The following is a 12293-nucleotide window of genomic DNA, read 5'->3' as shown; positions in this document are numbered from 1 at the left end:
AGTCTAACGTGATCCTCTCCGGAACTGGGACAGGACATTTCCTAGTGATGAGTTCTTTTCAATAAATATGGTTGAAAGAAAAAAAATCCAGCAAGTCAAACAGTAATATAGCCTTGAGTTTTGAAACCTTATGTTTTAATAGCAACAAGAGCCGCACTCCCACACTTAACGACTGCAGAAATTAGACAAGCATCTTTGTTCCTTACTCCTCACAGTGCCCCTGGAGTCGGGTGGCTTTGAAAAATCATTGCACAGAATAGGAGGGAAGCAAAGACAAAGAAATGGACGTGGGCTAATACTGTTCATACGAACCCTAACTGAATATTAAAGGATTCACAATCGTCTTTGCAGTACGGTTATGATCTTACACCACTTTTATCAAGGCTGACCATTGCTCTTGAGAGCAACAGATGTAATTAGTGATGGAGAACTCAGCAGCTGTGATCCATAACCAATTCCAGAAACTTTAGCTGCACTAGGGAAGCAAACTCTAATATTAATGCAAAATCCCTATAAAGCTGAGAAACTGGCTTAGTTTGCTCTTATATATCTACAAAGAAAAAAAAACACACAAAAAAACCATGGAATGTGAACAAGTGGGGCAAAACACAAAACTCATTAGAAACATGGAAACCAAGTACTGCAGGAAATCTACATCATATTTATGATTACATACAAGGAGTCTAAGGTTTTTGCTCTTCCTACTATGCTTATACTAGCAGTTGGTTCACTGACACTGTAGGGAAGGGACTGCTACTATTTTAGTCTTTTCAGTGGTTACTTATTCAGTACCTGTATAAAAGCAGTTCAAAAGTAGACTCCCGAAAATAAAGCTGTACAGGTGTATTTTAAAGAGTAGTACACAATTTTCTGGAATGCATTATACTTAAAAGTGCGATTACCAACTTTAGGTAAAAAAAGATAAATACATACGTTATTTCAAGATGCATTGTTTCAGGTAACTTAAGAAAACCGCTTATAGGATCAAAGGAAATCCTCATCCCTAATCTGTGTCATGTTCATGAATAAAAGAATATGCTGATTTCCTTTTGTTACCAAGACACCAATGTTGCTGTGGTAACCACACTTACATGAGAAGCTACTCACCTGCACAATGATGCCCTTGCTCTTGTATTCTGCATGGAGGCCTCGAGAGAAGTAATCCACAAAAGCCTACAGAGGAAAGAGAAGTATGCAGTATGCTGCGCATTAAAATGGAAGCTATCGTTTGGAGCTTTATGTAAGCATATTTGATTTACTATTTATAGCTCCTGTTTTCAAAGTGAAAAACCTTAGGCTTTCAAAGAAACTTTGCAGATTACAGCAATGTCATCTAAATAGAAACCTCATGCTTACAAAGCATTTTTACAGAAATGAGACTATCTAAACAAATAAAACCCTTCTTAATTTACAAGGAAGATGAACTAAATTTGTTACATAAAGTCCAGTTAAAAAAGGAAAATAATACTGAGTTCACATTATTCATTGTGTGTGTCATCTCCTTAGACTTTTTTTAAAAAGAGTTATTTAAATTTCTCCTATGTGTGGTTTTTAAAACATGTTTAAATACCCCACCTTTTGCCTTTTAATATTTAAGAATATGAAGAACACTCTATGATGATATTTTTTCCAGGTCTCAAAGCCCACTGCCATGAACCATCTTCCAAACTCCTGGAAGCTTTAGAATTTCCAAGGCCAAATATTTAAAGAAGGAAGCAAAAGTGCTAAAAGGTGGATGTGTGAACCTGCTGTCACATCTGATACACCACCTCCATAAATGGAGGCCCACATGCGCTCTTCTCCCTTACCACTTACTCCAAAGATGCACACCTCACACCTCAATACATAATAATCCAAGGCTATTCAGCAGCTCAAACCAGCAGATTCCCTCTCCCTTTCTTCTAAAGCATCTTCCCTCCCCAAGTCATAAAGAAACAAAATACTTTGTTCTGCTATCATTTCTTGTTTTATTAAAGTGATATGGCTCTGTAAGATAAACAGCGCCCTCAGCTGAAGGAACTAAACTATTATACCTGTAACCGAAGCAAAAATAAATACAAAATAAACCAGTTCAAGTATTTAAGAATCACAGAATCATTAAGGGTGGAAAAGACCACTTGGAAGAAGAAACAGTTCTAGAGAAAAAAAGGCTATTCAAAAAAGCAGCATTTGCTTCAGATGTGAATGTGCAGACCAGTGCCAAAACAAGCAGCCAAGCTCTAACACTGCACCTACTTTACAATCTTCTTTTGCTGGCCATGTCATTAGTGGATTAGCACAAGTTCTACCTGAAACCAGTGCTTAAGGTCTGCAGTGTCCAGTGTTTTCCCTATTAAGATCATTGTACTGAACTCAGCCAACACACAAAGCAGAGAAACACTCCCACCCTGCTGGACTATTTCTATACTTTTCTAAGCATACAGAAGATCTGAAAGAAAATAGATTTTGCTGTGTAGCCGATACGTCTTTTTATTCTTCATCTTCAAGTTGCGTGTACCAGCTACAAGTAGGCTCATTAATCCAAATAAGCTTATTTTCTGCAGAACTATACTTTCTCTCTTTTCCCCACCAGTGTAAGTTCTTAATGAAAGACAGTACTCAACATCAAGTCTCTGACAATCAGACCTAACAGCAAGGATTAGAGTGAGCCAGCAATGCTACTGCAACAATATCAGGAACTTGTATGTATGCACAAATAGTTTGGTGCAGCCCCTGAACGCTACTGTCAGATGTATGTGCGATAACTGCACAGCAGAGTTTATCAATAATCTATTAAGAATAAACAAACAAGCTATATTCTGTTAATCACAAAGTGCTTTGATAATTCAAAGTTCTAGCTGCTTCCACATGACAGTTCTGAAATCAGTTACTGCTTCAAATATGGAGAGACCGTCTAAAGAGAGTGCCATCTCTACCACTTAACGTGAGCTTTGCAATAAAGGAAACGTTTGTTTTACGTGAGAAGGAACAAGCAACTTCCAGTTTCCAAATAAACACTGGATTTTTCCTTCTTCAAGAATTCATTTCAAGACAGTTGGGTTGTGTTACCTCCAGATGCTCAGAAGTGCTCCAACAGCCTATTACTTTAAAAAGTCCTAAGAATGATCTCTAAATAAGAACCCTCTGAATAAGCAGATAAACAAAGCACACAAGAACCAATTTCCTCTCCTTGGTTATCTAGTAACAAATCCAAATACTTGAGAAATGGTGGAAAAAAAAAAAAAAATCATCTCTCATTTTGCATTGGTATTAATGCAGGTAGACAGGGAAGCCTGTCAAAAAAAAAAAAAAAAACACAGAAATATGATTCCTTTTAAAGCATCTAATAGGGAATTCTCCACATGAAGGTTAAAGACTTGGACTGCTTATGTTCCTGACGATTAGCCAAAGCCATTGACTTAGACCTGGAGGATACTATACTTTAAAACCCCTCTATACAGATGAGGAAAAAACCCTAGAAATTGCAGATACAGTCTTTCTATAGATGCATTAGTGGAGTCACTTTCATGCTTACTAATCTTTCTATGGTAGAAGATGAGCAGTGCTGAGAATAGGCAGATTACTTAGCCTGTAATTGAGTTTCTTAGGAGGAATGGAGGAATATTTGAGATGCTAATTGAAAAAAAGCCTAGTCAAAGCAGCCTAAGGTGTATTATCTCTAAAATCAAAAGCTCACATCATTCGATAAAGCTGAAGGCAATGCCACAACAGAAGTGACCTTTCACATTAAAGCAAAACTGTGCTGTCAGAAAATAGCTGTTTCAAGAGCAAATATTATCAGCTATAGCTAATTCAGGCTTCCACAATTATTAAACTTAAATATCCCTTACTCGCACTAATATTTCTTCAGTGTAAATAAAACAACATGCTAAGTTTTTCTCTTGATACATGAAAAATTAGCTAAGAGTTTAAAGGAAACAGAGGTCTGTTCTGGCAGGAACAACACTGACCAAAAACACCTATATTCCATGAGGGTTCTGGTTAAACTCTGAAATTCTTTAAGTGTCAAAGGTAATTGTCAGGCGTACCTAAATAAAACTATAGTGCTATACTGCTTGAATATTGTGTCATAAATGCCTCTTGCATTTAGTTTTGTTATGTATACTGTGAACCCATGTTTTGCCTTTGGGGTGTTAACAGGAGACCTTTTAGTTGAACATTTCCAAAGCTCATACACATACCTTGGGAATAAAATTAAGCCTGGCTGCAGAAAGACAAAACTGTTCCAGATGACACAATGAGAAACCGGAGCAATAAATTTAACATGAAATGTAGATTTAGAGTAGTAATATACTGTATGTCTAGAGAGCATATATTTGATATCATCATCTTCAGCATCCTCATTTGGAAGTTGCGCAGATACGTGCTGAAAGAACAAACTGCTGGATAGATAGAAAATTGTCTGGACCACCAGGCTCAGAGGGCCATGATTAATGGCTTGACATCTGGCTAGTAACAAGCACAGAACCTCACAGATCAATACCAAGACCTATGTTCTTCAATATCTGCCATCAGCAACCTAGATGATGGCACATAGTACATTCTCAGCACATTTGCAGATGACAAAATTAGATGGAGTGGCTGACACGACAGAGCTTCAGTCCAGAGGGACCCTGTTCAACTTGATGATTGTTAAACTTCATGAGATTTCTTGACTGGCACAGAGTGAAGTGCAAAGTTCTGCATACCAAGCAGGATAGCCCCACATCTTAATGTTGGCTAAGTATCAGTGCTGCTGCAAAGAACCTGGAATTTATGGTAGCTGCTTGGGAGAAGGTAAGCCAATAATCCACCCACTGCAAGACAAACAAACCACATACTAGGCTACATTAGCAGGACATGTGGCCAGCAGCTCAAGAGGAGATAATTATTTGGTACTGGCAACGCACTGGAGTTCTATCTTTTCTCTTAACCAAAGTGCTAAACTTAAGGCAAATAATCAAAAAGAAAGAAAAAAATCTTTGCTTCCTGCAAGCACCAGAAGAATCCTACTTAAATATATACGTACATACATTCTTACTGTCTGTACCTATCTTCTACAAGACTAGACAATGAGACTTGTTTCAAAGTCTGAAAATAGGAAGTTGTATTAAATTTTGTCAGCATCCTTCCTCAACCTCACATTAAGACTGCTTGCTACAGTAACACCCTTTGTTGTGTGTGATGCAGTATATAAAATTGTCATGTGATGAGCATATGTGATGTAATACATAAAACAGTTTCCACGCCAGCAAGCCTTTGCATTCATTTTTATCTTGACCTTCCGGTTTCCTCTATTTGCAAATTTTAAGTTAGAACTTTTAGTTCATGAAAGCACCACTAGATGGACACCAAAACATTTATTCCTGTAGCGTTGGCTCACATTTGACACTTGATTACAGTGTACAAAAGAATATTTACCTTGGTTGCAGAGTAAAGAGTCAGCAGTGGAGTTGGATACATCCCAGCAGCTGATGAGATGTTCAAGATTACCCCTTTTGATCTGAAAGCGAAGATAAATTCCGATGAAATAAGCAGCAACAATAAAAAAAACCTTTCATGTTTCATAAAATTACTGCAAGCCCTAAGAAAATCTTTAGGATGCAATTGAGTTAATTAAGATGTGTTTAAAAACTTCAATCAAATTCTAAACTGAAATTTACTAATATGCCTTCAAGCACAATGTAAGTATTCAAGTAGCTGTTATAAATCAGGAATAACTCCAAGGTCAATACAGCAAGAGAATCCAGCTCCGGTATATGTATATTGAGCTTAACTATGCAAAAATCGATCAAGAGAATGTGGCACAAATTCAGAAGGCAACTTTTAAACCTTGGATTAAGGTGGCAGAAATGACAAGTTTGTTACGTGGATTACACTTTGATAATTCCTTTTGTCATAAGTCTACATATCTTCCAAGTGTTACCTTCATGATGGATCTTTAAGATAGCAAGCATTTGAATCTGCTACTTAAATACAGCAGTGTTTTAACTGAGAGTAGAAGATATGCAGTGTATGACTACAGAAGAGTTACTTTAGAGCTGTGTCACAGTAATATTTCAGGTATTCCACTATAATATTTAGCTAAGAGTACCTGAAAGTAGCTACCACCAGCTCTGTCAAGCACTTCTAAAGCATGTGCTGCTAGGACAGACACTAGGACTCCTGGATTTCCCATTCCACTAACTATTTTGATTACGTACATTTCTGTGACTAGTTCTACATACAAAAGCAGACCTGTTACTTAGTGCCATATAGAAATCATATTTAATTTAAAAAATTTACGGCAAGTAAGCTATTCGAGGATGGTAGCAGACTGTCCAATACAGCAGTCCTACAGCAGACCTCAGCCAGTTTGCCTGAACACACCATAAGTTTTTCGGTGTCTCGTGCAGAGAAAGAACACGCATGCAGGTCATCACACAGCTGCTGCAGGTTCACAAGTTTCTTCATCACATTTGTTCACCTACACATAGCCTATGCCACCACTGCCACAGTGAATTAAGGAACCATCTTAAAAACAAACAGCTGAGCTTAAGCAACAATTAAAAAAATAAAATTTTATGATTCATGGCCTCTGTCATGATACAAGTGGGAATTAATTATAGAAATGAGACAGTTGACAGAAAACAAACATTTCACAGTCATTGAGCTCTTCAAACACTTTTGCAGAAGTTCTTGGAGTACAGGAGTTATCTGCAAGGTTCTGCTGGTCATACAAAGTAGTAACGTGTATCCAAAGATATGGTACAAAGAAAATAAGGCTACAAATTCATCATGAATTTTCACAACAGCAGAAGGTTACCACCAGCGGATGCTAGAGGTCCTTCATATAAAGACAGGTGGGTCTTTGTGATATTTATTCACAAGCTTATTAGCAGTGAAATAAGTATTCATGCAGTTTTTAAGAGATTAACAAATTGGAGAATACCACAAGGAACTTTTTATAAAGCTAAGAAGGCTATGTAAGCAGACTACAGAATGGCTGCTGAAAAATCAATATTAACAAAACCAACTGCACATGCTAAAGAAAGTAACGTGAATTAATCACAGCCTTTGCAGAATTCTACATCAACTCTCCATTCCCTTGAAGAACTCGACTAACGTCACCAAGGAATTGGTTCTCTTTTGTGCGGCCGTCACCAAGAGCAGCCCAAAGGGAGGTGGGCAGAGAACAGCGGGGACACGTCCAATGCACCCAAGTCCTGCCATATCTGCAGAATGCTTCTCTGTCCCTCCCAGCACAGGACAGAACCTGATGGTTTGAGAAGGGAGAGAAGGAGGAAAAAAAGCCCGGATAGATGAGGGAGGTGAAAGGGTTCAATTTAGATACTTAAGAGACTATTAAAGCAGCCCACGATAAGAGCATAAAGACTAATGAATAACAAAGATCAAGATCTTGATCTATCCTCCCATAATGCAGAAAGGAAGATGACATGAAGTAAAGGTTGTGAAATCTAGATCCGATGAAGGCAGTGCTCTCCCTACACTCAGACTGGAGGAGTCACCGCCACAACGCGTAACAGAGGACGAAGCTTGACAGGACTTGATGAGGGTTAAGCATTTCTAGGGACGACAAGACTCCCCTGTAAAACTAAGAAGCATGCACGGAGGGGTGCACAGGCACCCAGGGGAAACACTTCCAGTTGCTCACAACCCAGCACAGCAGCAGCACTGTAGAGAGGACCCTGAGGGCAGCAGGCCGCACCCAGCCCACCCCGCTCGCTGCAGCCCGCGGCTGCAGCTATATTTAGCCATCCCGTTGCCGTGGCAACCAGCGCCCGCTCCAGCTGCACGCCATGGAAGGAGCGCTTCCTCCCTAATGTCATTAGACACTTGCTACTTCCCCAGCAGTAAACACCAGAGTTGGGCGTTCGTCTAGAAACAGCTGAGTTCACTGCTGTGTGCCCAAAGACATCGAGGCTCGATGTTGGGTTCTGCAAAGTCTCTCACCTAGATGGCTGCCTGAAAATTGACAGAGGAACTGCTCATTTAAGTGGGACAGGTAGCTGCAGATGATGAATGGTCACTGTAAGAGTTCAGAGCACAGGAGTGGAGCCACAGAAGTGTCTAAATGCAGCTACCACAAATGGCAGTCATCTGATGCTGTGGTACTCATCAAAAATAAGAAGTAAGGGACATACCAAGACGTTGCTGAGTTTTCTGCTAAGAGACCTGTATGTAAAGCATGTCTGCTCAGCTCTGCATTCGTCTAGGAACACCATCAAGCCAACCCCCAGGTACATCAAAGCATGCAGTGTAGATGCGAGATGCTCTGGTGCACCGCATTACCCCGAGTGCTCAGCATGCTGTCTTCCTTGAACACGTGGGAGCAGCAATGGGACAGAAACCACAGCTTTGACTCAAACGGATCTGCCATGTGAAAGTGGCTCCACGCAAGCAGAAGCGTTCCAAACCTGTAAACCTTTCTATTATTTTGATCACTATTAACCCTTTCTTTCCAAACTGCCGTCCTTAGGATTCCCGGGGTGAGCCAGTAGATAGGAATTGTGAGGCAAAGAAACATGAACATTTGCTCAAGGATAGTCAGAAGCAAACCTGGGCCCTGCTTTCATCCAAACCACCTCTGCTGCTGTAATATCTAACAGAAAGACGGGACATTCTGCAGGCAGAATAGGCATCATTCCACAATGTGAAATGGAAGAGATCAATCTCAGTCAAAACGGATAACTATGATGTTTCTTTAGACAAAGAAGAAACTGAGGCAGTAAGTTGCTGTTTGAGCTCCAAAGTTCCAAAAACTCATACTGACAGTACCTTAAATCCCTACAAAGCAGGATGGCTTTGGTCATGTTGGCATCTTCAGAAGGACAATGCTTTCACAAAAGCCATGTGCCATTAACTGCCACATAGAGGACCTGGGCAAGGCATAACGTTTGACTTCTGAACCTTAACTGCCACCATTGCGGTGCAACCTTCAGTCTTGGCCCCATCTTTCTCAGGAAATATCAATAATGAGCTCCCCTAGATTCGGAGGTTTTCTTTTCTAAATCAAGTTCCTTTGCATGAAATAAACCCCCTTCTTCTTCTTTCACTCTTATCTCCAAACTGTCTCAACCGAGTCTAAGCTTGCCATCAACCTGATGTGCTAGGTACCAACTCCAAGACTGGCCAATAGCTCTGACAGTTTGTACCCCCAAAGAAACTTTGTTTTAGGCGTGAAATACTTGCTCTCCATCTGTGCAACAGTAGCATAATTGAACCCTGATCTGCAGCAAAGACTTCCACATTGTGGGAGGACACAAGAAAAAAACTTTTTTTTCTTTTCTTTAATAGATCATATTTTGAGGTTAGCCCCATATATGTTCCTACTATAGTAATCACTTGGAGGCAATACCACAGTGACTATCATGCAGAGTTCTATGCAGTCTTCCTTAATATTATCATAGAATCCTTAAGAGGTGGAAGGGACCTTTAAAGGTCATCTAGTGCAACTCCCCTGCAACAAACACAGACACCACAGAGAGATCAGGTTGCCCAGGGCCTTGTCCAGCCTTGCCTTAGAAGTCTCCAGGGACAGGACATCAACCACATCTCTGGGCAACTTCTTGTAGTGCCTCGCCACCCTCACTGTAAAAGACCTCTTCCTTACATCCAACCTAATTCTACCCATTTGAAGTCTGAAGCCATTTTCCCCGGTTCTATCACCACAGACACTGCTGAAGAGTCTGTCTCCTTCTTTCATGTGGTTCCCCTTTAGATACTGAAAGGCTGCTATCAGGTCATCTCGGAACCTTCTCTTCTCCAGGCTGAACAGCCCCAGCTCTCTCCTGACCTTGTAGGAGAGGTGTTCCCATCCCCCAGATCATTTCTGTGGCCCTCCTCTGGACACCCTCCAACAGGTCTGTGTCTCTCCTGTACTGAGGACTCCAAATCTGGATGCAGTACTCCAGGTGAGGTCTCACCAGTGTGGAGTAGAGGGGCAGGACACTTCCCTTGACCTGTTGACCATGCTTCTTTTGGCACAGCCCAGGATACAGCTGGCTTTCTGGGCTGCGAGGGCACATTGCTGCCTTGCGTCCGGCTTCCCATCCACCAATACCACAAAGTCTTTTTTCAGCAGGGTTGCACACAATCCTTTCATCCCTCAGCTTGTATTGGTAGTAAGGGTTGCAAGAGCTTGCATTTGGATTTGCTGAACCTCATGAGGTTTACCTGGGCCCAACCGCTCCAGTCTTTTTTATTATTATTATTTTTTATTGTGAGTGCAGCTCAGCTCTAACCTAAAGCAATTCCCAGCAAGCCAGGGTTAGTGCTGCAGCAGGCAGCAAACATCCTGCAACAGTCAACACCAGCTAAAGAACAGCCTGGAGGGACCGCACCGAACCTGGGTGCCTTTAGTTTCACCCGGGAGCTGCCTAAGAAGTCAGTACACGTCTTCCACAGTGACAGTGGTGTGCATTAACTCCTTTTTTAAAGAGCTGGTCTCCAATTCTACTTCACCAAATGATCACAGACTTTCCTCAATATACCTCGTACTGTATAATGAGAACATACTCTTTGCATCCATTTTACTTACAATGACTTAGAGAAATAGCCTTAAGAAGGTTATTCCCAGGAACTGTAACCACCCCCTCAGAATAGCAGGTTGTTGAGTTAGTGCTGATGAGTCAGACGGGCTTTTTAATTCTGTTCTAAAAGGAATCACCACAACAGTGGAGAAGGGAGAGGAAAAATAAAAAGGGAATCGAGTGGAAAAGGCTTCCACCGTCTGATGATTCATGCACCATCAGCGTGACTCACCCAGCATTACTCTGCCATTAAAACATGGAGACCAGGCTGATTAGTCACAGTAATGAATTTTTCAAGAAAGGATTCTCCCCTATAAATAATGATGACTTTGTCTGGATAGTGGTAGTGTGACTCACCTTTCCAGCATGCCGGGCAGCACCAATCGTGTCATCTGCAAAAAGAAAACATTCGTGATGGCTGAGAATGCAGGCACCAGACAGGCAGCGACAGGGAAGCCTCCCTTCCTCCCAGAAGCAGCTGCCACCCCCTCCACCCCAGCCACAGCTCGGGGAAGTAGAGACCATACTTTGCGTAGGCAGTTTATTTTTATTCTACCTGGATAACTTGGCTCTGTCAAGCAGTGTGTGTACTGAAACTGGTGAACTGAGCCAGCTAGCAGCATAAGTACAATAAGTGCAACAAGAATAAATAAAAATGCCTCCACCACCCTGCAGCATCCATGGCTTCTCAACATGATGGAAACACCAGAGTACTATGATATGTGTATGATCTTTCTCTCCCCAGAAAAGGCATCTGTATTTATTATGATTGACTAAATTTACCATCTATGTCAATGCATTTTAGCAAGGCTTACTAAACTACTGATTTTAAATTAAAAACAAAATTAAATTGTGGAGCAGCAAGAGCACTGGACAAAAAGCACTGGAGTATTCTGGCTCTGGCAACCATGTCAATACAACTCACTGCTCCAACATATTTCCTTTATTTTAGAATGAAGTACATTAAAGCTTACCAGCATTAACATAGTAAGAACCACTACTGCTAGAAGGCAGGCAAAAGAAGTTTAGTTTACTTCTGACCAAGGGCTGCCTTTGTGTACGAGTATTACTGTAACAAGCACACAGAAAAACAGCTTCTAGGGTGCTGCTTCGGTACCAAGTACTGAACAGCAGCAGTTTTTCAGAAGCTTGCTATAAATACTATGTTGCATACAGAAAGCATTTAAGAGCCTACAGCCTTACTATGCTGATTACACAGGTGTCTGCACTAAGAAAATTTCCCCTGTGCTGAGGAAAACTTCCCTGCTGCTCTGCAGACTCTGCCTTCACCGTGGCTGTGAGCAATCCATCTATTACCTAGCTGAAAGACCCTCCAGAGCTGTAATCCTAAAGCAAGCTTTCCAACGGCAGACCCAGCAGCTCTGGCAAGGGAAACAAAGCACTGACCCAAACTTAGATGAATTTTCAATTTGCAAGAAAAACTAGTCCTTCTAATGCTAATTGTTACCATCCCTGACTATGAACTGAATCCAAAATTGCTGCCTGTAAAAAAAATATATAGTCAAAGTTCAGTTTCTGCCAAATACTACCCTGCTCCCAACCAACCCTGTTTGTAAGCATCGTGACTGACACCAAAGATACATCAGATATATGAACTATCACTCTTTACATCTTTAAACAAAGATACTTTCCAAACAAAATATAGCAGTATTCCCACTAATACCAAATTACCTCGATAGATTAAAATATGAAGCTCTGGAGAAGTATTGGAGCTGAAAAAAATATCAGCATACAGAGGAGAACAAAACATCTGCGATGACT

General features: G+C 40.9%; 1 protein-coding gene across 1 annotated transcript in view; it reads right to left on the bottom strand.

Annotated features, from left to right (window-relative positions):
- The window catches only part of HSD17B12 (hydroxysteroid (17-beta) dehydrogenase 12), a 71278-nt gene that overhangs the window by 6640 nt on the left and 52345 nt on the right, over positions 1 to 12293 (bottom strand). The window contains exons 7-9 of the mRNA XM_015287198.3: positions 10869 to 10903; positions 5401 to 5482; positions 1108 to 1173 (exon numbers count right to left, since the gene is read on the bottom strand). Coding sequence (XP_015142684.1) covers positions 1108 to 1173; positions 5401 to 5482; positions 10869 to 10903 — 183 coding nt within the window. The remainder of the gene's footprint in view (positions 1 to 1107; positions 1174 to 5400; positions 5483 to 10868; positions 10904 to 12293) is intronic.

Source organism: Gallus gallus, chromosome 5, assembly GCF_016699485.2.
Source record: "Gallus gallus isolate bGalGal1 chromosome 5, bGalGal1.mat.broiler.GRCg7b, whole genome shotgun sequence".
NCBI classification, from domain to species: Eukaryota; Metazoa; Chordata; class Aves; order Galliformes; family Phasianidae; genus Gallus; species Gallus gallus.
The sequence above is the reverse complement of the archived record's forward strand: the minus strand, read 5'-3'. Positions and strand labels throughout refer to the sequence as shown.